This window comes from Pleurodeles waltl, chromosome 1_2 (assembly GCF_031143425.1).
Source record: "Pleurodeles waltl isolate 20211129_DDA chromosome 1_2, aPleWal1.hap1.20221129, whole genome shotgun sequence".
Classification (NCBI taxonomy): Eukaryota; Metazoa; Chordata; class Amphibia; order Caudata; family Salamandridae; genus Pleurodeles; species Pleurodeles waltl.
In genome coordinates this window covers 326,126,427-326,152,883 of record NC_090437.1, presented here as the reverse complement: position 1 = coordinate 326,152,883, position 26,457 = coordinate 326,126,427, and the positions used below count along the sequence as shown (strand labels likewise).

The following is a 26,457-nucleotide window of genomic DNA, read 5'->3' as shown; positions in this document are numbered from 1 at the left end:
AATATAAACTACGATATCAATCACACAAAAGGCTATTCAAAGTTTTTGTGCAATCTATTATACAGGAAGGACATGCACACTTTAATCCCTGGGCTAAATATTTAGACCTCACAATCAGAGGGTGGACATGAACATCATTTAGGGAAATAATGCATCAAAATCTATTCTGAAGTCAGAAGTAAAAACACAGTGTCTACTCATCTCTCTAACCAAAGACCTTGCAGAATACATGCAATTCAGACATGACATAATATAAAGCTACACTAATAACACATTTTCAAAGCAAATACTATTTGGAAGAACCAAACATGACATCATCAGAATGTATTTCCTGCTCCCAATTAAAGAGAACAGATCAAGAATAGTCTAAATACTCTTATGAACCACAGTACTGCAGACTCTGCAACTACAAAAATTCTTGAAACCGATTGTGAGAAATTGCACCTTTTTTCATAGTGACACCCATTTGTGTGGGCTTATGCTGCTGATTTTCTAACTCTGCACACTGGGGTGCTGCTGTTCACTGAATGTGTTCTGACCCCTAAAACATGTTAAAGTTGGCTTATGATTAGTTAGAATATTTAACTTTCCAGCAAGGCCACAGTATGTTGTGTAAAAAATAAAAAAAGAACTATTTCATAGAAAGCTATTTGTCACCTGTGGACTGCAGCATTTATTGTGCCATTTACTAGGCTGACAAAGAAAATATGGCTTCAAGCCTACATGGGGCATCTGACTCCTGCAGCTTTTAAACCTACAGCTATCAAAATAAATCTTTTAGTAGGAGGGAAACCCTACTTTTAATTATTAGGTAGGTCACTCCTGAGTGGGCCTTGTAGGACAGGTATTTGCCTTAAAACTTTTAAACATGTATCTCTCTGGTCGCACTTATTCGATTTTAGTGTTTTCGGTGTAATTTTTCTTATTAAATATTTATTTGCTTATAACAATTGAGTGTGTGATTTAAATGTTGTCTTTTTGACTATATTAGAGTTGATAAAAACATTGCACATTATCTACTACAGTTCAGCCTGCGTTTGAATTATTGAAACTGTTTGGTGTGACAGGGTTTGACACTTATTACTTGGGTAGAAATCACATCCTTCACAATTTCTTACATCTATTTTCTTACGTAATGCAATTTATCAGTGTCAAAGCACAGAAACTGTTTTAGTATTTTCAACACTTCAGATATGTCTTGAACAGACACATTTGTACAAGTTGCTTTTAAAAAAAACTGAATTTTACACCGTTCTGGTTAATAAATTAACCGACTGAAGGCTCAATCAATATTTGTAAGATTAAGTATAGGCTGCATCTGCAGCAAATGCATATTTTATCCACAAATTTTAATAGTATTTTATTCACCGTATATGCAACAGACATGTGGTGAAATTTTATGTTAAAGCTATGTATATACCCAAGATGTATGAATTTATTTTTTGTAATGGGTTTAATCAATCACATTAAACCCAGATCTGTGACTGAGGGTGAGTATCTGCTTTGTTCAGCACTCCGTCTATCATCCTTTTGTGTTGCTAAAGTTGCACTAAGTGGGAAGGGTATGCCCAGACGTGGGTCCCGTGCTCACTGTGCCACTGGATTCAAGCTAGCCTGGCTGATGAAGGGTGATACCCTGAAACCGATCCAAGAATACTTGTTTCCGGTCCAGTGAGTACCTGGCCTGGCAGTTCGGGCTTGACTGTTCCCATGAGAAACAGGGTAAAGACTGATTTGCATATGGGTGGGTCCAAACTGGGGTGGCATGGTGAGCAAAAAAAAAATGGATTAAACCCAGATCTGTGACTAGGGGTGAGTGTTTGCTTTGTTCAGCACTCCATCCATCATCCTTTTGTGATCTCTTTCTAATAAACACATCCAACGATTGACTTTGTCAATTTACTGTGATGGAGCTTGGCAGACAAGTCACATTGAAGTAAGCATCAATTACAAAAACATAACATTATACTATGTATTGCCCTAATAACTGATCACTGGAAGTGTGGGAGACATAATAAAGAAATGTATATCCTTGTCCATAAACAATGACAGACTATTAATAGCAGGGGACTTTAACACTGTTCGAAATGATTATTGTGAGAAATATGATTCCACGTTAGATAATAATAACTAAGTATAAAAGATGAGAAGCTAATAAAACTACTTACATAACAAGTAAATTGAGATTGGAGAGCCCTACTAACAGACCTTACATGTTCTCCTTTTCAGGTAACAGTTACTCAAAACTAGATTATTTTCTTGGAAGGAAGCAAAATAATTCTGGAAAACATCATTACTATATTCAATGTAAGTATCAAATCTTAAGCCATGCTCCATTATCGCTGTGAATAGTAGGGGGTACAAAGCTTGTTTCAGCAGCTGAAACCTCCGGGTGAAAGTAAGAGATAACGTGTTGTCTCAAAATACCAATGGTTCCAGTAACTGCAAAAAAAAACTGTCCCAATCAGAAATAACAAGCCACTGGTAATGAGGGTCATGATATCTATTATTGACAGAGAGGGGACTAGACTGAGAAACACCTAAAGTAGTACTGTGAATCTATCAGTTCAGTATCCTAGAAGCTCTACTTACAGGATTAGAATGAGCAGAGACAGTGCTGGCAGCAGATGGAGATCGGGATATTACCGGACTCGTGAGCTGGGGCAGTGGACCCCGGGCAACAATAAGCTGCACATAGTCTTTTGCTCTTTGAAGGATGCCGATAGCCTGGTGGTGGGTAATGGACTGATCAAGAGGTTGCCCATTAATGGAGAGGATCTGATCTACTTCCTTTAGCCTTCCATCTCTATGAAAAAAACACAGATCAAATTGTTTAGAAAGTTTAACTTTAAATATTTTTAGACATAACTTTTCCTTTGCAGGAAACAAACCTGTTAAACATGCAAGCACTAAATATCATTTTCTCCCATACAGCATGATTTGCCTTGAGATCACATTGCAGAGACTTTGATATTTAGGAAATCACTTGATTGTTGTTCTGTCTCAGACAAACAGGCATTGTAAAAGTGTGCAAAATATGATTACTTTTTGTACAAGCTTGTCTACTATATATTACATCTGAAAGACATATTTCTTGTTTGCCACAATATCCCAGATATAAACAGCAAGTGTTTGAACATCAATGTCCTAATGAAAACATCAATATGAAACAGCATTCAGCTCACCTATGTGCCACACTGCCTTCTTGAATTTCCTGCACAAATATTCCCAATTCTCCCCGGTTCTCACTCTTCAAGCCTACCACACTAAATCCCAGGCCACCACTTGGGGGTTTTACAAGCTCCACTGTCTCCACAGGACGACCCTGTCAAACAAAAATATAAAATAAAATAATTGGAATGAAACTGATCAAAGTGAAACTAAATTTTACATCAGATTTCTGAGCTTCGAGATGCATTCTGCATTCCAAATTCAATATTCAATTCTAACACCGCTCTGTTTTGCTGTGTGCGTTCTTGTTATGCAGTGTCAAAGACCTTGACATAAAAACACACATACAGTAATTGTAAACAAAATACATTAAATATTGTTTTAATTAATGGAAGTTATATAAGCATACTTTCTTGAAAGTTGTGGGACATATTTGGGTAAAACAACAGATTGACTTGTTGAGGAGAAAAAGAGCAACCCTAAAAAGAAACAGACGCATCAGAACACATTGAATTAGACTTCCAAGAAATATAAAGCCATCTGTGAGACAAATAACTGTACATATAGAACAAACATTTTAGACAGATTCGGATAGGTTCTGGACTCAAACATACATGAGCTGATAGTACATTCAGGAGAAGTATGAAATACAGGCTGCATATTTTCTTGTATTTAAATCTAATTGTGATGAAAGACTGAGACAGAAGTCGCAGAGACAGGGGATGGGCAAGATATCAAGAAATGTTAGCAAATAGCCTTTACCGAAAAAAAACTGCATATTTCAATCTGTTTATTCATCATGTTACTCTTAGTAATTATATGGTATCGCGCAGAGCAATCAAGACTTCTCTACTTGTTTCTATGCAAGTAACTCTATACTCAATGTTTAAAGACGACAGAGAGAGCAAAATGATCGTGTGTCTTTCACCAATCAGAATTGATTATGCTAGAAGAAGTTATCAAACCTCATCAAAAGATTTTATAAAAACGAGAAAAGACCTCATGGGAGCAGAACCACATGACTTCAGTCTCTCACATTTATCATTGTTGTTAACTCAAAACCAGAGTGGGCAGTTAAACTGAACTCTGCTCATCACAACTCTTCATGAGGTACAGCTATGAATCATATTCGCAAGACTACCCAAAAGTGTTAAAAAGTTGTGCCTCACTATCACTCCCTCAACTAGTTAGTGTGCTGGAAGGTACAAAAAGACAAACAATTGAATCACAAATAAAAAATAAAAGTTATTTTAAAATGTCAACAAGTTTGACTTCATCCTGTTTGCTGTTTCATCAGGACCGGTTCATATGACTAAATCATCTACGCTTACTAATGTTTCAAAATTTACCATACATACAACACCTTAACTATTGAGATTGTAATCTACAACAAGAGAAGCCCGATTCATTACATCACTCATGTCAATAACGTCCATAACAAATTACATCCAGACTGTACATACATCACAGAGAGCTTATCTAAACAGAATACACAGAACATGCTCAGTCTATACGTTCATGCATCAATACGTGTTACTTGAGGGAATGAAGTGAGGCCATGTATTCCAATATCTAGGAGTAGCCAATAAAATGTTTTGAGTGATGATTTATTGGGACCCCCAAATGGCACACAGTAATGCTTCCACTAACATTTCCATTTATATTAAATTAAAGAAGTATGAGGATGTTTCATGGGTAGCCACATGTTCGTCCACCTCCACTGTAGTCTGGACTCTAACGTTATAGTGGCTGCATTGTGACTCTTGATTTTACAGGAAAGAGTATCCAGACAGAAACAATGGAGACATATCAATGTAGGGGATGAGATACCAGGTTTATGCAGTTCTGTTTGCCAAATGGAGAAAGCTGACTGATTAAATTTAATGGCTTTCACCTATAGTCTCATCTCCGTTAGGGTCATCCTTAGCCAGAATATAAACCTACGTAGCCAAAGCCCAGGACTGGGACCATATGTGATTAGCCTGTCCAAACTTATTGATTGGGCCCAGCTGTTTCTCCTATGGATAGAGCAACTCTTGTTGTCCCTTATAACACATATTCTATGGGCGGGGCAGTGCTCAAGCACACCTAATTAATATAGTCCTGTACTCAGTGGATTATCAGCTTTACCGTCACACCTTCCATTTGGTATTTGGACAATTCTGTATTCAAGAAAAACTTTCATCTTTATGACATGTTTATAAAGTGTTTTTGCCCAGAGCTTTGGGAATGAGTAGCGTAGTTCTTAAGTGGCTGGGATGATTTACAACAACACAGTGCCAGGTTAGGCTGTATTTCATATCAAATCCCTTCCTGATGTAGGCTGCAGTGTCCTTCTCAATGTTGTACCTTTCCATGGCCTCTGCGGGACAGTCAACAGTGTCTTGCTGCATGTCCTCTGACATGTTTGCATTCTTAATTGCAGCCTTCCTGTTAGACATTGTAGAACTGTGCTTGCCTTGCAGTGTCCCCTTCCAAGCAACGCTGCACTCAGTTACTTCCCTCCCAGAAAGCCACACCATTGGGACGATTTCTTTATGCCTCTCATCTGCTTTTTCTGCTAATGAAGTGACACTTAAATCTAGTTGCCTAATTCTAACTCTTCAGACCATGGTGCTCTAGTCTGTAAGGGGTAATATTGGCTGCCAGAGTTTGCCAGTTCCTGCAGCTCTAATACCAGTTTCTCCAGACAGTTTTTCTTCTATTGGATGTCTGTCATCTTTGCCTAATAGCTTAGAAACTGATTACAGAGGAAATGCTTCTCTAGGGAGGCGGTCTTATGCATTTGGGCTTCTAGGTACCTGCAAATGAAGCAATTCGTGCACTATTGAACACATTATGTCTGATAGTGCACATTTAATGGGCTTCATCCACCCAACTCGTAACCCATTTTTGTGGTCCTTTCAATCTTTCTAATGGATTTCCAAAAGGACAGGCCAGACGGGTGGCTGTAAGAGATTCCAGCAGAACTGTCTGTCAGGGTTCAGGGTTTTCTATCTAGAAACTTTAGTAGCATATGTTTTCCACATATTAAAAAAAAAATAGACCAATACTCCATTAAGATCTATCCTTTGGGATGTTTCAGGTCTGTTATAGATATTCCTGTTTGACCATCTGAACCTTGTAGGTTTTTTTTTTTTTTTTTTTGTCCTCATCCCACAACCAACACTTTGGTAAGAGAAAAACCTTTGGTTTGTGCGTACAAGAGTGGGCCCCACAATACCAATTGGCCAAACCACCTGTCTTACACGTGCCAAGTTTTCCCACATATGCCATTGGCCACACCTTACCATTCTACTCAGGCTGTGGTCATACCAAAGCAACACCCATTAGGTAGACGGAGTTTTAATCATTGGACTTAATTTTGAAAGACAAAATAAACGCCTAACACACTCCAACCATGTTTAATACTGATATACTTTTGCTATAGGGATATAATATCTAGAGTAGGAAAAATCTTCACCCATTTCAACATCGGGAGAGACAAATCGTCTTCTGCTGCATCTAGTAGGGCATGATACCAAAAAGCAACCTCCTTATTAATGGACGTCTGGCTTAATTTTCCCTCCCAAGAGCTCCTCCCAATTTCTCCTACATGGCGGGACTTAACCCAGCTAGATAGTTGGTAATATTTAAACTTGGACATTGTCTCGCCTGTACACTCCTGAAATGCAGACCAAGATATTAATTCAGAGTCTTCTATAATCTGCCCCCATCTTACCACTCCATTAACTTTCAGTGGGACGGATAACTTATCCATAAGACATTCAGGAGTACCTGGTGAATCCCAAATGGGGGCGGAGCTACAATAAGCTATTTCGAGCGCATTACGAAATTGCATCCAGACCTTTCAAGCTTGTCTAGGAATCTTCAAACGAACCTTCTGAAAAAACTTCGGGTGCCCAAATTTATACAGAAAATTATCAGCTCTCTCCGCAAGATGCACCGTCAAAGCTCTCCAAACAGGAGAATAATCTAACTTCTTATTCAATAAGACTCTAATGTTCTTTAGTTGGAATGCCAGATAGTACCTATAGAAATCTGGGGATGCAATCCCCCCCACTCCTTCTTTCTACATAGCTTCTTCCATGCTATCCTTACTCACTTAGATGCCCAAACAAAAGTAGATAAGTCACCCTGTAGTTTTTGAAACCAGCATGACTTAAACTCCAAGGGGATAGTGTTAAATAAGGAAGTAAACTTTGGAAGAATACACATCTTTAATATATTAGATCTGCCGATTATAGAAAGAGGAAGAGCAGCCCATGCCTTGAGAAGTTTTTTAGTTTCCATGTAGGCCCTGTCAAAATTGACCATTGCCACATCACTGAAATTAACTGTAAACTGAATTCCCAAATTTAATCTCCCGTTTAACTAATGGAGAAACATAGGCCATATTCCAACACATAATTTCTGTCTTCTCGGTATTTATACTGTAACCTGACATTCCACCAAACTGCTCCATCAATGTATTAATGATAGGTAGGGAACCCACCACATTGCTAGTATAAATCATCAAATCATCTGCCTATAATGCTACTTTCTTTTCCCAACCCCAACCCGGAAAGGGGAGAATATCCCCGCAAGCCCGTAGCAGAATTGCCAAAGACTCAATATACAAATCGAAAAGCAAAGGTGACAAAGGACAGCCCTGTTGAGTACCCCGACCAATCCTAAATTCTTGAGACAGCATACCATTAACCAGAATCCTCGCTGTCGGGATCTATACAATTCCCTAATAGTTCTAATAAAGGAATTTCCCAATCCACCTAATTCCATCAGAACCTGCAAAAAGAGCCAATTAACACGATCAAATGCTTTAGCTGCATCAAAGGTCAAAACTGCCAAAGGAGCCTTCTCCTTTAAAGAAAGATCTACCGCAGCAAATAAATTGTGAGTTAACTCATAGAGTTGTCTACCCTTAATAAATCCCTTCTGATCTGGATGAACCAAATTACCTATAACTTTCCCCAATCTTCTGGATAGAATCCCTGTATAAAGTTTATAATCTGAATTGAGTAGCAAAATAGGTCTATACGATGAACACAACATTGGATCCTTACATGGTTTTAACAATAAACAAATTATAGCCTCATTCCATGATTTAGGTACTCGTACCCCCTGTAAAAGCATATTGATAAATAATTCCAATAAAATTGGTGTAAGTTCCTCCCCCAGTGCCTTATATAATTCATTCGGTAGACTAACAGGCCTGAACGCTTTCCCTTTCTTCAGAGCCTTTATAACTTTGGCTAACTCTTCCCCCTTTATCTCACTACCTAGCAACTGCCTCGCCGAGTCATCCAAAACAGGAAGATGAACTTCATTCAAAAATACTCTAATCTGTTCCACTGAGTTCTCAAGATTCTCTGTATATATTGCTTGAAAGGAGGACACAAAAGCCTTCTCGATTTCCGATTGCTCCATACAGGGCTGACTTGCAGTATCCAATTTAATCGATGAGATGTACCTCTTTGAGTGGTTTGACTTAACCTTCCAAGCTAGAAGTTTACTGCACCTTCCCCATATTCGTAATGCGCATACCGACTACTTTCCCATTTTAACCTATTACGGTTTTCCAGAAGAAGATCTAGATCCAAACGTGCTTTTTCCTTTTGGTGCTCCAATTTCTCCAATTGACATTCCTTCCCTTTGTGCATTATACATTAGTGCCTGTAATGCAGCTATAGATGCTTCAATACTTCTCAGTTTCTCTTTCTCTTCTCGACCTCTATAGGCCGCCAAACTAATAAGTCTCCCTCTGATATATGCCTTATAAGCATCCCATACACACCATAAACTAGCTGATCCATAATTTAAAGCAAAATACTCTCTTGTATCCTTCTTTTACACCTCCACTATTGAGTCATCTAGAACGGTTTATTGTCCACCTAGACTCGGAACCCTGCGCCCTAAGACTCAGATGTAGCTTTATGGCGGAATGATCCCAAAGGTGTGCTGGCGCATGAGCTACCCTTATCACATCTCCACACAGGCTCTTATGTACAAAAAAAAAATCTATTCTAGATTTATGACCATATTTCTTATTATAAAATGTATATCTGGATCCTTCACCGCCTTTCCAGTGCCAAATATCTACCAATCCTAGATCTAACATAGCCTGCTTCACCTGTGACCAAGTTCTAGGAGAGTTAACGGTACCCCGAGGGGTAGATTTATCTAGAGCGAGATCCAGCAATATATTAAAATCACCTCCTAACACAACCGGATATCTAGCTAAAAGTAGAAGATTATATAGTTCTTGAAACGATGTCGGATCATCTATGTTAGGGCCATAGTAACCTGCAACTGTAATCCAATACCCATACAGACACGCTTCCACCACTACCCATCTACCCCTTGAGTCTGCTTGCACATTGCCCACCTTTATCCCAATAGACTTTTTCAAACAGGATTGCCACCCCTTTAACTGCACAAGATTGAGTAGAACACACACTATATGCCACCCATTTCATTTGCTTGAGCCAACTCTCCCCCTCTTCTCGCCGCAGATGAGTTTCCTGCAGGATAATAATCTCCTCCTCAGCCAATCTAAGAACTCAAAAATCTTCCTCCTTCTTCGCATCACCCTTAGACCATTAACATTCCAGGAGAGAATCTTCAACTGTAAACTCCCGAACTTAACCATTTAAAAAAAAAAAAAAAGTCTGAGCACCATCCTCCTCCCTCCTACCTAAACAAATTATGAGGACCTTCTTATTGTAGGTTTATTGATGGAAACAAAACTAAGCACTCTGGTGGCCTTTAGCAGACAGACAAGCTTGTTTGGCTGGACTGTACTCATCCATTCGAGAATTCAGATTATCCATTCATCACCTATGTGCCATTTGATAAGGGTAATAAAGCCTCTACTACCATCTTATGCTAATGGGCCTGGCTGGCACCGCATGCATGTTGGAAGGCCAGATAAATTCAGGACAGCCTTACAGAGTAAAAAACATTGATGACTTGGTGAATAAGTTACTAATTAATGATAATCATCATGAATCCAAAGCTACATCTTCCTCATCGTAGTCCTGGCTGTCCTTCATCCAGGCACTAAGAAATCATTGTCCCCTGGTCTTGGTATTAATCAGGAGAATGAAGAAGGTACCTGGTGTCTCATGGTCAAGGGGATGCACCCAAAAGCTTTAAAAAAAATTAAGGTAACAATGAGTAGCGAAACTCACTCTCTAGTTTCTGAATGAAAAATTATCTTTCTTTAATAAGAGAACAAATGCGTTGCCTTTTTCTGACACAAATGCGTTGCCTTTATCTGTCATACGCACTCATGTTCACTCAATAACAAATAAGATGAACAGCATTCAAAAGTAACTTGGGCATTTACTCTCTTACCTGGGACATTTTCTTGATAATTTGGTCGAACTCTTCACTGGTGGGTTTACCATTCATCTGGGGAGTAGATGACCTTTCAGATGGCTCGGATGACTTAACATGGCTGCCGTTCTGCTGGGCCAAGGAGTAAGACTCATTTTGGGAGATTGAGTCAGCGGTGGGAGTAAGGTGAACAAGCTGGCCAAAATCACAGTTAGATGATAATGGAGGAGTTGTGTTGACCTAGAAATAATTCACGTTTTAGATTACCATCACATTTCTGCCTATGTATGAAACATCACTACCACAGAAACAGAATGATTCCGAAATAAGTGCTATTTTGTTTAAGATACAATCACATTGTCCATGATACCATGAATTATATTTCTCAACATTCTTGTGAGAAAAATATGAATTTTTAAAACACAAAATAAAGCATTTGTACACTAATAAATGTGCCTCTAATTTTTAAAATGAGAAGGAATTACTATAATGCACCGTACACAACGTTAAAGTCTGAATGAGTGACTGGAAGATGAAGATATAAGAGTACGAAGCAAGCACTTCTGGAGAAGATACACAATGGTAAACAAGGATAGGTAAGATAACTAAGTAGTGCTTACAAAGGAAGAAGGTAAAAAGTGGCAGGCAGTGCTTGAAGAGAGGTGACAAACAGCAAAACAAGCATTGGCAAAGCCAGCAGATCTCACCTATGCAAGAGCTATGGCTTTTCCAATGTGTTTAAGCCATGTTGTACACTAGCGTAGCTGCTGTTCAGCCTGGCTAAAGGGTAGTGGCGTAGAGGAGAGTCTCATGAAGTGTTGCAGAGAAGACCAGCGAACAGTGGAGTAGAGTGTTGTAGAGTAGGGTGGGTGGCAGCCTGTATTGCAGTGGCATAGTGTGGAGTTGCATAGAGTGGTATACACGGGAGAGGCATGTAGTGCACTAGTGTAGAGTGCATTGGCGTGAGTGTTGCAGAGTACAGTGGCGAGGAGAACAACAATGACGCCAACACCGCATCACTGACCACCAACCTCTCCAACCTCGGACTCCGTCAACTGGTCAACACTCCCACCCACATCGCCGGACACACCCTTGACCCACTCTTCACTTCAAGCAACCACATCTCATTCAGCCACACCTCCGAACTCCACTGGACCGACCATCACTGCGTACATTTCACCTTCAAGAAAAACACCGAACACCACCGCACCCCTCTACCGCCTCACCGCCGCTGGGGAAAAGTCACCGAAGATCAACTAGCCAGCACCCTCGCCAAAAACCCACCACCCGACCCCACCGACCCGGACTCCGCCGCCATCAACCTCCATCAATGGATCCTCAACAGCGCCAACATCCTAGCTCCACTCAAGAGACCCACCGCCAACCAAGGAAAGAAAAAACCAGCCTGGTTCACAGACGAACTAACCACCTCCAAACGCACCTGCCAGAAACTGAAGAAAAAATGGATCCTCGAGCGCACACCTGACAACCTTGCTACCCTCAAGGAAGCCAACCGCAAACACCATCAACTAATCCGACTCGCCAAGCGCTCCCACTTCACAGAACGCCTCAACAACAACGCTCACGACTGCAAAGAACTCTTCTGCATAGTGAAGGAACTTTCCAACCCCAACGCCAACGTCAACGACGTCCCTCCTTCCCAGGAACTCTGCGACGATCTCTCCACCTTCTTCTACCAGAAAATCGCAGACATCCACGACAGCTTCAACACCTCACCTCCGCCAGACCCCACCCCCAACAACTCCTCCCACGCCTACCGCATCACCTCCTGGACTCAAGTAGACGACGCCGAAACCCGAAAGACCATGAACTCCATTCACTCAGGATCTCCCGCTGACCCCTGCCCACATCACATATTCAACAAAGCCGACGCCACCATCGCCCCCAAACTCCGCAAGACCATCAACCTCTCCTTCAACACCGCCACCTTCCCGGACAGTTGGAAGCACGCAGAAATCCAACCCCTCCTCAAGAAACCTAAGGCTGACCTCAACGATCTCAAAAACTTCCGACCGATCTCCCTCCTCCCTTTCCCAGCGAAAGTCATCGAGAAGATCGTCAACGCTCAGCTCGCCCACCTCCTAGAAGACAACTCCATCCTAGACCCCTCTCAATCTGGTTTCAGACGAAACCACAGCACTGAGACCGCACTCCTCGCCGCCACAGATGACATCAGACAACAAATGGACAACGGCGAAACCTCAGCCCTGATCCTCTTGGACCTATCAGCCGCTTTCGATACAGTCTGCCACCGCACCCTACTAACCCGTCTCCAGGAAGCCGGCATCCAAGACAAAGCCCTCAACTGGATCTCATCCTTTCTCTCCGGCAGAAGCCAGAGAGTCCGACTCTCACCCTTCCGCTCCAAAGCCACCAACCTCATCTGCGGCGTCCCCCAAGGCTCCTCACTTAGCCTAACGCTGTTCAACGTCTACATGGCCCCCCTTGCAAAACTGGCCCGCCAACACAACCTCAGCATCATCTCCTACGCCGACGACACCCAGCTCGTCCTCTCCCTGACCAAAGATCCTCTCACCGCCAAAACCAACCTCCACGAGGGACTGAAATCCATCGGCGAGTGGATGAGCAACAGCCGCCTGAAACTTAACTCCGACAAGACGGAAGTCCTCATCCTCGGGCCCACCCCCTCGGCCTGGAACGACTCTTGGTGGCCCACCACCCTCGGCCCCCCACCCACCCCAGCCAGCCACGCACGAAACCTCGGCTTCATCCTCGACTCCGCTCTCACCATGTCCAAACAGGTCAACGCTGTCTCCTCTTCCTGTTTTAACACCCTCCGCATGCTCCGCAGGATCTTCAATTGGATTCCAACAGGAACCAGAAAGACGGTGACCCAAGCCCTCGTCAGTAGCAGACTCGACTACGGCAACGCACTCTACACAGGCATCCCAACAAAAGACATCAAACGACTCCAACGCATCCAGAACGCATCCGCCCGCCTGATCCTCGACATACCCCGCCAGTGTCACATCTCCCCCCACCTGAAGGACCTCCACACTGGCTCCCCGTGGACAAGAGGATCACCTTTAAACTCCTCACCCACGCACACAAGGCACTACACAACACCGGACCCTGCTACCTGAACTCCAGACTCAACTTCTACGTCCCCTCACGCCAACTACGCTCTGCCAACCTTGCCCTCGCCATCGTCCCCCGAATCCAGCGCAAGACCTCTGGCGGCAGATCCTTCTCCTACCTTGCCGCCAAGACCTGGAACTCTCTCCCCACCTCACTACGCCAGACCCAGGACCTCCTCACCTTCAGGAGACTCCTCAAGACATGGCTCTTCGAACGATAGCAGCAACACCCCCCCCCACCTCGAAACCCTAACGGGTACATAGCACGCTTTATAAATCTATTGATTGATTGATTGGCACTGACTGCAGTGGCATCGAATTTAGTGGCATTCATTGCAGCATCGTAGAATGCAGTGGCAGAGATTAGAGTGGTGCAGAGTAGAGTGCAGTGGTGCAGAGTGGAGTAATGCAGAGTGGAGTGGCACAGCAGAGTGGCACAGCAGAGTGGCATAGAGTTGATAGATGCAGAGGGCAGTGACCCAGAGTAGGGTTAAGCGGCAGAGTTGAGTGGCGTAGAGTGCAAAGTTGAGTGGCATAGAGTGCTATGGCACAGAGTGGTGCAGGGTAGAGTAGCATAGTGATGCAGGGTAGAGTAGAATAGAGTGGTGCAGAGTAGAATATAGTGCCACTGGCATGGAGTAGCATAGAGTGGAGCAGTGCAGAGTAGAGTGGCGTGGAGTTCAGTGGCGGAGATTACAGTGTTGCAACGTAGAGTGTCAGAGTGCAGTGGAGAAGAGTAGCGTAAAGAGCAGTGGTATAGAGTACAGTGATGCAGAGTAGAGTGCAGTGGCATGGGGTGCAGTTACAGAGTGCAGTTGAGTAGAGTGCACTGAGGTAGAGTACAGTGGTTAAAAGCAGAGTGGCATATAGTGGAGTAAAGTGGCATGAAGTAGATTGTTTCAGAGTAGAGTGAAGTGGAGTTGTGCAGGGGAGAGTGCAACTGGGTAGAGTGGCATAAAGTGTAATGGCAGAGTAAAATGGTTTAGGGTGCAGGATTGCAGAGTAGATTAAAGTGGCATACAGTGGATAGGTACAGAGTGCAGGAGCATAGAGTTGAGTGTTAAAAAGTAAAGTGCATTGGCGTAGAGTGTATTGGCATGCGTAGAGTGGAACTGTGCGGGGTGGATTGGTGTGGCCAAGACTGGAGTGGTGTAGAGTGCCTTGGCGAAGAGTGCAATGGTGCAGAGTGAAGAAGAGTGTACTGGTGTGGAGTGCTGCAGGGTAGAATGGAGTGGCATAGGGTGTAGTATGCATGGTATGGTAGCGCACCACAATTACAGACAACACATTTTTGATTGGAAAGACCATTACATTTGCACAGACATACAGTTTTACTAATAAAACTATACAGTGCACAAACAAAAATTGGGTGGAAATTGCATCACCTAGTGTGATGATTTGTTTTGATCACATTAAAGTTTTTGTTTCCAACACACTTCAGAAATAACAAAAAATGTTTCATTTGTTTTCCTAATTCTGATATATTCTGAAATACTTACACAGTTAATTTAAATGTAGTTGTGTGATCAAAACAACCTCTTTTCTCCCCCCAGTATCCAACAAGATTGTCACATAAATACTCTCACTTTGAAGTCAGAGAAAAAAAGTAAACCAGCACTCTCAGAAGACCGCACCTGACATTTGACATCAGTCTTTCAATGCACAGCAAATGAGACAAGATAAGAACAAAGATTTAAAGGCCTGTTTACAGAAAGGGAGTTTGTGGAAGAATACAGTAAACACGGTTTAGGCAACAGAAGGGACAAATTGAACCTGGGGAGCCTAAAGCAAATAAAGCCAGCAAGTAGAAAGCCAGAAAATGTAATTTACAAACCACACAGTCAATGGTAATCAACCGGTTGAATGCATTACTAGGTCAACTTTCTGAAAGTCCCCAAGATGTCGTTAGCAAACTGTGCTATCTGGTAGGCTGTAACCTAAAACGGTAAAGGAGTGGCAGAAACACAAGGTGTGAGGGACATTCAAGAATGAAGAGGATTTAAATAGGTAAGGTGTTTGTGGTGAAAGTATCCCAAACATTATTATGTTAAAAACAGTTTTTACAGAGTACAAACGCATAGGCGGTGCACTGATTAGAGGTTTGGTCTGTTTAGAGCATGCATGGGGGAAGGCCATTTGAATTTAGGACAGCCTTACAACGAGAAAAGATAGATTTGGCGATGACCTTATTAATTGTAATCCTTATGAAACCATATCCATATCCCATCCAGTCACCACGAAATCATTCTCATCTGGTCTTGGCATTAATCAAGGAAATGATGACAGATGCAGAGCAGATACAGGTTGAAAAAGGCTTTTGCTGAACTGGAGTTGATTATCTTAGGTCAACTACTACCAAGTTCTAAATTGAGGGGCTGCCGTGGAAACAGGCTGTGTGGAAGATCTGCAATAATTTGCATTTTTCTGGTTTATAGTTTTCACATAAAAATGCTTGCCAGGTTACTGTGACCAGAGATTTTCAGACATGCTGGCTGTGAATGCCCTTCTACATCACAATGTCAATATAATCTTGCTTCCCTAGGGAGACAATTAAAGTCTTTTAGTATTGCTGGTATGTGGTCATTCCTTATGGTTCCAGAGATCAGCATGGATACTGAGTAAATAGTGTGTTTTGGTGTGGTAAAAAAAGAGCTGGGACTTTCCGAATGAATCGTGATGCTATAGCTTAGCCCAGGTATAATATTGCAGATGTTCTTAGGCTGCAGGAGAGGTTGATTCAGCCTTACTTCCTGATCTTCCATCAACATCTTTAACTACAACTGCTTCAACACTTCCCTCAATATGTAGAGCATATCAAAATCTTCAAGGTCTAAAGCTTAGAAGCAGGATATTTTAAATTTGAATTTTGGATTCAGGACTTGGCATTTATCTCAAGAAATTGCTCTATGGTTCCCTTTTACTCTGTGCAACAGCCAGAAATTAACTTGCTGACAGGAGCACATTTTTATAGCAGCACAATGGGTTTGAACTTTATATCCCTGCTGCTGCTTTAACAATGTCCCCTTGGTAGCCCTCCTATTTCCTTTTTAGCCAAGTGACCATTAAGAGGGACAGAATGAACAGTAGGAGCAGGATGGCCAGTGAGTGAGACTATGTTGAAAACTGAGTGAAGAATGGTGACCCATGAGAAGGTCAAAGTGATGACTTTGTGAGACAAGGTGAAAATAAGAAACATACACCCGAGTGATGGGGTAGAAAAGAACTGTTATCTTTAGAGAAAAACTACTAAACAAATCAGAAATATTTCCTATCCATATAGTTTCTAGGAGAATATGCCTGCTGTCCACCAATAAATTTTTAGGGGTTAACCCTCTGTTGCCTGTTCAGCATCTTTAAATGAGGAAGTAACATGGTAATACTAAATGTTTACCCTTTCCCAGCTGTGGAACTCAAAATATTGACTTTTCCCCCCACACAAAGTCCACAGGGCATTAAATACATAGTCATCTATGTGTGGGGGAAAGTTGCAAACTTTGTATATTAATTATAGTCTCAATTGAGACACAACTTCTGCTTTGTGGTCCATTGGGAAACACTGGCCTTCTTGGCATGAGAGCCATTTTGCTTGGCTGAAGTTACACCTTGTTCAGCAGATGAGATTTGTCGCCGAATACAACTATGTTGAAACTTAAACAAAATCTATACATATCGTATTCACGAACTCAAGATACGCTGGAGAATAAATATCTGGACCATCCCCTCCAGCATGTTATAGAATGATGAAGTATCAGTAAAACATAACTATCTTGGAAAGGCAATTAAAAACTGTAAAAAAATGCATGGCAAGCACATGAGGGAAAGGGCACCGGGAAAGCCATTATCAGAATCCATGGCTGTAGAGGATTTATTCTGTTTACCTTGAGTTATTTGATTGAGTCCCAATGATGGACTCATCAATATATCTAGAAGGTTTGTCCAAAAATTGATCATCATTCTGATTGATCACGCAAGAGAGACAAACAGTTTATAAACCTACACCTTTGTTATCCCTTTACTTAAAACATGCAATGAAGACGGTGGCTGGGTCCACCATGCCACTGATCTACCACTACAAAATGACAGTAGAGAAAAATATTAGATTTTTTAAAAACTACATTGAGAAACAATACTGTACTTTGAAATGTCACTTGCCTCAATAATCAGGTTAACACACACTGATTTATTCATTAGCATGTGTATGGTCAGAAAAAGTTTAGTTTTTGTAACTTTCCCAAACAAATTTGGGTCAATGTTTGTATAATTGCCTAGTGTAAAGAAATGGCTCCCTGTTGCAGTTACCCCCCACTTTTTGCCTGATACTGATGCTGACTTGACTGAGAAGTGTGCTGGGACCCTGCTAACCAGGCCCCAGCATTCTTTCACCTAAAATGTACCATTGTCTCCACAATTGGCACAACCCTGGCACCCAGGTAAATCCCTTGTAACTGGTACCCCTGGTACCAAGGGCCCTGATGCCAGGGAAGGTCTCTAAGGGCTGCAGCATGACTTATGCCACCCTAGGGACCCCTCACTCAGCACAGACACACTGCTTGCCAGCTTGTGTGTGCTGGTGGGGAGAAAATGACTAAGTCGACATGGCACTCCCCTCAGGGAGCCATGCCAACCTCACACTGCCTGTGGCATAGGTAAGTCACCCCTCTAGCAGGCCTTACAGCCCTAAGGCAGGGTGCACTATACCACAGGTGAGGGCATATGTGCATTAGCACTATGCCCCTACAGTTTCTAAGCAAAACCTTAGACATTGTAAGTGCAGGGTAGCCATAAGAGTATATGGTCTGGGAGTCTGTCAAAAACGAACTCCACAGCTCCATAATGGCTACACTGAATACTGGGAAGTTTAGTATCAAACTTCTCAGAATAATAAACCCACACTGATGCCAGTGTTGGATTTATTAAAAAATGCACACAGAGGGCATCTTAGAGATGCCCCCTGTATTTTACCCAATTGTTCAGTGCAGGACTGACTGGTCTCTGCCATCCTGCTGCTGAGAGACGAGTTTCTGACCCCATGCGGTGAGAGCCTTTGTGCTCTCTGAGGACAGAAACAAAGCCTGCTCTGGGTGGAGGTGCTTCACACCTCCCCCCTGCAGGAACTGTAACACCTAGCAGTGAGCTTCAAAGGCTCAAGCTTCGTGTTACAATGCCCCAGGGCACTCCAGCTAGTGGAGATGCCCGCCCCCTGGACCCAGCCCCCACTTTTGGCGGCAAGTCCAGGAGAGATAATGAGAAAAACAAGGAGGAGTCACTGGCCAGTTAGGACAGCCCCTAAGGTGTCCTGAGCTGAGGTGACTCTGACTTTTAGAAATCCTCCATCTTGTAGAAGGAGGATTCCCCCAATAGGAATAGGGATGTGCCCCCCTCCCCTCAGGGAGGAGGCACAAAGAGGGTGTACCCACCCTCAAGGACAGTAGCCATTGACTACTGCCCTCCCAAACCTAAACACACCCCTAAATTCAGTATTTAGGGGCTCCCCTGAACCTAGGAACTCAGATTCCTGCAACTTACAGAAGAAGAGGACTGCTGAGCTGAAAAACCCTGCAGAAGAAGAAAGAAGACACCAACTGCTTTGGCCCCAGTCCTACCGGCCTGTCTCCTGCCTTCCAAAGAAAACTGCTCCAGCGACGCTTTCCCCAGGACCAGCGACCTCTGAACCCTCAGAGGACTGCCCTGCTTCCAAGAGACCAAGAAACTCCTGAGAACAGCGGCCCTGTTCAACAAAGACTGCAACTTTGTATCCATAGGAGCAGATTTAAAGACCCCTGCAATCCCCGCAAGAAGCGTGAGACTTGCAACACTGCACCCGGCGACCCCGACTCGACTGGTGGAGAAACAACACCTCAGGGAGGACCCTCCGGCGACTCCGAGACTGTGAGTAACCAAAGTTGTCCCCCCTGAGCCCCCACAGCGACGCCTGCAGAGGGAATCCCGAGGCTCCCCCTGACCGCGACTGTCTGACTCTAAAATCCCGACGGCTGGAAAAGACCCTGCACCCGCAGCCCCCAGCACCTGAAGGATCGGAACTTCAGTGCAGGAGTGACCCCCAGGAGGCCCTCTCCCTTGCCCAGGTGGTGGCTACCCCGAGGAGCCCCCCCCTTGCCTGCCTGCACCGCTGAAGAGACCCCTTGGTCTCCCATTGAATCCTATTGCGAACCCGACGCTTGTTTGCACACTGCACCCGGCCGCCCCCGCGCTGCTGAGGGTGTACTTTCTGTGTGGACTTGTGTCCCCACCGGTGCCCTACAAAACCCCCCTGGTCTGCCCTCCGAAGACGCGGGTACTTACCTGCTAGCAGACTTGAACCGGGGCACCCCCTTCTCCATTGAAGCCTATGTGTTTTGGGCACCACTTTGAACTCTGCACCTGACCGGCCCTGAGCTGCTGGTGTGGTGATTTTGGGGTTGCTCTGAACCCCCAACGGTGGGCTACCTTGGACCCCAATTTGAACCCCGTAGGTGGTTTACTTACCTGCAAGAACTAACATTACTTTACCTCCCCCAGGAACTGTTGAAAATTTGCACTGTGTCCACTTCTAAAACAGCTAAATGTGTTTTATGTAAAAAGTATATATGCTATTGTGATTATTCAAAGTTCCTAAAGTACTTACCTGCAATACCTTTCAAATGAGATATTACATGTAGAATTTGAACCTGTGGTTCTTAAAATAAACTAAGAAAATATATTTTTCTATAACAAAACCTATTGGCCAGGAGTTGTCTCTGAGTGTGTGTTCCTCATTTATTGCCTGTGTGTATGTACAACAAATGCTTAACACTACTCCTTTGATAAGCCTACTGCTCGACCACACTACCACAAAATAGAGCATTAGTATTATCTCTTTTTGCCACTATCTTACCTCTAAGGGGAACCCTTGGACTCTGTGCATGCTATTCCTTACTTTGAAATAGCACATACAGAGCCAACTTTCTACATTGGTGGATCAGCGGTGGGGTACAAGACTTTGCATTTGCTGGACTACTCAGCCAATACCTGATCACACGACAAATTCCAAAAATTGTCATTAGAAATTGATTTTTGCAATTTGAACTATTTTTCTAAATTCTTAAAAGTCCTGCTAGGGCCTTGTGTTAGTCCCTGTTTAGCATTTCTTTTAGAGTTTAAAAGTTTTGTGAAAGTTTGAATTAGATTCTAGAACTAGTTTTAGATTCTTAAAAAGTATTCCAACTTTTAGAAACATAATGCCTGGTGCAGATGTGAATGTGGAGGAACTCGACCTCACATCTTACCTCCATCTTAAGATGAGGGAGCTAAGGTCACTCTGCAAAATAAAGAAAATCACAATTGGCTCAAGACCCTCCAAACAACAGCTCCAAGAGCTTTTGGCAGAGTTTGAAAAAGCCAACCCCTCTGAGGATGACAACCCAGAGGATGATGTTAGTGACCTGGAGGAGAATTCCCCCCTTCCAGTCCTAACTAGGGAACCCAGGGACCCTCAATCCCTGATTCCAACTGTGATAGTCAGAGATGCTGCTTCCCTCACAGGAGGGGCCAGCACCTCTGAAATCACTGAGGATAGCCTCAGTGAAGAGGACCTCCTGTTAGCCAGGATGGCCAAAAGATTGGCTTTGGAAAGACAGATCCTAGCCATAGAAAGGGAAAGACAAGAGATGGGCCTAGGTCCCATCAATGGTGGCAGCAACTTAAATAGGGTCAGAGATTCTCCTGACATGTTGAAAATCCCTAAAGGGATTGTGACTAAATATGAAGATGGTGATGACATCACCAAATGGTTCACAGCTTTTGAGAGGGCTTGTGCAACCAGAAAAGTAAACAGATCTCACTGGGGTGCTCTCCTTTGGGAAATGTTCACTGGAAAGTGTAGGGATAGACTCCTCACACTCTCTGGAAAAGATGCAGAATCCTATGACCTCATGAAGGGTACCCTGATTGAGGGCTTTGGATTCTCCACTGAGGAGTACAGGATTAGGTTCAGGGGGGCTCAAAAATCCTCGAGCCAGACCTGGGTTGATTTTGTAGACTACTCAGTGAAAACACTGAATGGTTGGGTAACTGGAAATGAAGTGCATGACTATGTTGGGCTTTATAATTTATTTATGAAAGAACACATTTTAAGTAACTGCTTCAATGAAAAGTTGCATCAGTATCTGGTAGACCTAGGTCCAATTTCTCCCCAAGAATTGGGAAAGAAGGCAGACCACTGGGTCAAGACTAGGGTAACCAAAACTTCCACTGGGGGTGACCAAAAGAAAGGGATTACAAAGCCTCCCCAGGAGAAAGTGGGTGACACTAGAAATAATGAAAAAGCGTCCTCTGTAGGCCCCCAAAAACCAGACCAGGTGGGTGGGCCCCGACACACAACCCAAAACAAAGGTGGGTACCAGGGTAAGAACTGGGATGCCACTAAGTCATGGTGCCATAACTTTAGACAGACAGGGCACCACACCAAGGACACTTCTTGTCCCAAAAACAAACCCCCTAGCAAAATCCCAGGAGTGACCAGTGTAGCCATTGGGGATGACTCCTCAGATGAGGAGGTCTTCATAGCCTTCAACTGGAAAAAGGGCCCAACAGGTGAGTTGGAGATTCCAGATTGAAGTAGACACTTCCACCACCTACTGGTGAATGGAATCCCAGCCACTGCCCTGAGAGACACTTGTGCCAGTCACACTGTTGTGCACGACAGGCTGGTGTTCTCAAACCAGTACATCCCAGGTGAGACTGCCAGAGAAAGAGTTAGCCCAGACAGGGTCACTGATAAGCCTGTGGCTTTTGTGCCCATAGAAGTGGGTGGGACTTTTAGCTGGAGAAGGGTGGTAGTCAGTACAGACCTCCCCCTTGATTGTCTCCTTGGAAATGACTACCCAGAGGTTAGTCAGAGCCCAAGAGAGGAACTGGTCCATTGCCAGTCCTCTCCCAAGGATTCTGGAGGTCCTGCCCCTGCAGTAACTGCAAGCAGGCCCCAGAAGAAAAAGAAAAGAAAACAGTGTAGGAAGGGTGGACAACCTTTAGCCAAGGTTCCAGCAAGCCAAGGAGATTCTGCTCCAGTAGGGGAGAACTCCAAAAATGGCACTGGTAAAGTCCAACCTGTCCCACAAGAAGTCCTGGCTAGTCAGGCAACTGTTAAGCCTGAGTGGGTGGCGCCTCAGCTAACAGAAGAAAGAGTGGAAGAAGGGTGTTTACTACAAGATGTGGTAACCCCCCACTCTAATACAGCAGACAGGCACCCTGAACCCAAAGAAGCCTGTAACTTAGCGCCTTCCCTTGTAGGTGAAGAGCTAAAGGTGTGGTTCTGGGCACTGACAACGGTCAGTGGCCTCTGCTGGGTGTTAGCCTTTATGGCTACACTATCCTTGGCATGGTGGTCTGACCCCATGCCAAATAGCAAGTTAGGCCCCCTGACCACGTTGGTCATGGTGGGGTTACTCCAGCTCTGGGTAACCTCTTTGGGTAAGCTAGGGGTGACCCTGGCTAAGATAAGATTAGCAGAGGTGGATACCTCTAACCCCAAAATAGAGAGAATGGGTGAAGACATTAAAAGCACAGACAAGCGGCAGTTCAGATTAGGTCCTATCACTGTGGAAGTGGGTCAGTTCCCCAGAGGGAATGACCTGAACAGGAGGATGTAAGGCAGAGTAGGCCCTGCAACAAACCAGCCTATTTCCTCTACTCTTCCTCGCCTGACAGACTAGGAAGACTCTCCCAGCTTTGGCTGAGTCTCCTGGCCTGTGGGCTGGGGGGGGGCATGTGTAAAGAAATGGCTCCCTGTTGCAGTTACCCCCCACTTTTTGCCTGATACTGATGCTGACTTGACTGAGAAGTGTGCTGGGACCCTGCTACCCAGGCCCCAGCATTCTTTCACCTAAAATGTACCATTGTCTCCACAATTGGCACAACCCTGGCACCCAGGTAAGTCCCTTGTAACTGGTACCCCTGGTACCAAGGGCCCTGATGCCAGGGAAGGTCTCTAAGGGCTGCAGCATGACTTATGCCACCCTAGGGACCCCTCACTCAGCACAGACACACTGCTTGCCAGCTTGTGTGTGCTGGTGGGGAGAAAATGACTAAGACGACATGGCACTCCCCTCAGGGTGCCATGCTAACCTCACACTGCCTGTGGCATAGGTAAGTCACCCCTCTAGCAGGCCTTACAGCCCTAAGGCAGGGTGCACTATACCACAGGTGAGGGCATATGTGCATGAGCACTATGCCCCTACAGTTTCTAAGTAAAACCTTAGACATTGTAAGTGCAGGGTAGCCATAAGAGTATATGGTCTGGGAGTCTGTCAAAAACGAACTCCACAGCTCCATAATGGCTACACTGAATACTGGGAAGTTTAGTATCAAACTTCTCAGAATAATAAACCCACACTGATGCCAGTGTTGGATTTATTAAAAAATGCACACAGAGGGCATCTTAGAGATGCCCCCTGTATTTTACCCAATTGTTCAGTGCAGGACTGACTGGTCTCTGCCAGCCTGCTGCTGAGAGACGAGTTTCTGACCCCATGCGGTGAGAGCCTTTGTGCTCTCTGAGGACAGAAACAAAGCCTGCTCTGGGTGGAGGTGCTTCACACCTCCCCCCTGCAGGAACTGTAACACCTAGCAGTGAGCTTCAAAGGCTCAAGCTTCGTGTTACAATGCCCCAGGGCACTCCAGCTAGTGGAGATGCCCGCCCCCTGGACCCAGCCCCCACTTTTGGCGGCAAGTCCAGGAGAGATAATGAGAAAAACAAGGAGGAGTCACTGGCCAGTCAGGACAGCCCCTAAGGTGTCCTGAGCTGAGGTGACTCTGACTTTTAGAAATCCTCCATCTTGTAGAAGGAGGATTCCCCCAATAGGAATAGGGATGTGCCCCCCTCCCCTCAGGGAGGAGGCACAAAGAGGGTGTACCCACCCTCAAGGACAGTAGCCATTGGCTACTGCCCTCCCAGACCTAAACACACCCCTAAATTCAGTATTTAGGGGCTCCCCTGAACCTAGGAACTCAGATTCCTGCAACTTACAGAAGAAGAGGACTGCTGAGCTGAAAAACCCCTGCAGAAGAAGAAAGAAGACACTAACTGCTTTGGCCCCAGTCCTACCGGCCTGTCTCCTGCCTTCCAAAGAAAACTGCTCCAGCAACGCTTTCCCCAGGACCAGCGACCTCTGAACCCTCAGAGGACTGCCCTGCTTCCAAGAGACCAAGAAACTCCTGAGAACAGCGGCCCTGTTCAACAAAGACTGCAACTTTGTATCCAGAGGAGCAGATTTAAAGACCCCTGCAATCCCCGCAAGAAACGTGAGACTTGCAACACTGCACCCGGCGACCCCGACTCGACTGGTGGAGAAACAACACCTCAGGGAGGACCCTCCGGCGACTCCGAGACTGTGAGTAACCAAAGTTGTCCCCCCTGAACCCCCACAGCGACGCCTGCAGAGGGAATCCCGAGGCTCCCCCTGACCGCGACTGTCTGACTCTAAAATCCCGACGGCTGGAAAAGACCCTGCACCCGCAGCCCCCAGCACCTGAAGGATCGGAACTTCAGTGCAGGAGTGACCCCCAGGAGGCCCTCTCCCTTGCCCAGGTGGTGGCTACCCCGAGGAGCCCCCCCCCTTGCCTGCCTGCACCGCTGAAGAGACCCCTTGGTCTCCCAGTGAATCCTATTGCGAACCCGACGCTTGTTTGCACACTGCACCCGGCCGCCCCTGCGCTGCTGAGGGTGTACTTTCTGTGTGGACTTGTGTCCCCACCAGTGCCCTACAAAACCCCCCTGGTCTGCCCTCCGAAGACGCGGGTACTTACCTGCTAGCAGACTGGAACCGGAGCACCCCCTTCTCCATTGAAGCCTATGTGTTTTGGGCACCACTTTGAACTCTGCACCTGACCGGCCCTGAGCTGCTGGTGTGGTGACTTTGGGGTTGCTCTGAACCCCCAACGGTGGGCTACCTTGGACCCCAATTTGAACCCCGTAGGTGGTTTACTTACCTGCAAGAACTAACATTACTTTACCTCCCCCAGGAACTGTTGAAAATTGCAGTGTCCACTTCTAAAACAGCTAAATGTCATTTATGTAAAAAGTATATATGCTATTGTGATTATTCAAAGTTCCTAAAGTACTTACCTGCAATACCTTTCAAATGAGATATTACATGTAGAATTTGAACCTGTGGTTCTTAAAATAAACTAAGAAAATATATTTTTCTATAACAAAACCTATTGGCCTGGAGTTGTCTCTGAGTGTGTGTTCCTCATTTATTGCCTGTGTGTATGTACAACAAATGCTTAACACTACTCCTTTGATAAGCCTACTGCTCGACCACACTACCACAAAATAGAGCATTAGTATTATCTCTTTTTGCCACTATCTTACCTCTAAGGAGAACCCTTGGACTTTGTGCATGCTATTCCTTACTTTGAAATAGCACATACAGAGCCAACTTCCTACACCTAGCATTACTTAGAACTGACAAAAGCGACATTCAGAACAATGTTGCTGTGTATGGCATGCTAGGACATATATAAGTCACACTGAAAAAGCAACAAAGTATGGAGAAAGAAGGAAAATGTTACTTACCCCAAACGCATCTGTTTTTGGCATTCAGTGCTGGAGATTCGCATGCTTAGCATGATCTTGCCATCTAGTGTTGGGCTCGGATGTGTGCAAGTTGTTTCTCTTCAAAGAAAGTCTACAGCACTATATGCCACGAACAGATGATTACTGGGTACGTAACATTTTCCATTTAAGGCATGTGTGGCTGTAGATACACATGCATAGAATAGACTGGATAGTACGATTCAGTATGAACACGGTCAAGATCGGCAGCCACTAATGGTAGCTAAGAAAGTACCC

General features: G+C 44.4%; 1 protein-coding gene across 12 annotated transcripts in view; it reads right to left on the bottom strand.

Moving 5' to 3' along the window:
* The window catches only part of MPDZ (multiple PDZ domain crumbs cell polarity complex component), a 1,044,214-nt gene that overhangs the window by 873,966 nt on the left and 143,791 nt on the right, over positions 1-26,457 (bottom strand). For all 12 annotated transcript variants that reach the window (XM_069238948.1, XM_069238974.1, XM_069239000.1 and 9 more), the window contains exons 4-6: positions 10,528-10,749; positions 3,186-3,325; positions 2,593-2,806 (exon numbers count right to left, since the gene is read on the bottom strand). In XM_069238948.1, the coding sequence (XP_069095049.1) occupies positions 2,593-2,806; positions 3,186-3,325; positions 10,528-10,749 (576 nt within the window). The remainder of the gene's footprint in view (positions 1-2,592; positions 2,807-3,185; positions 3,326-10,527; positions 10,750-26,457) is intronic.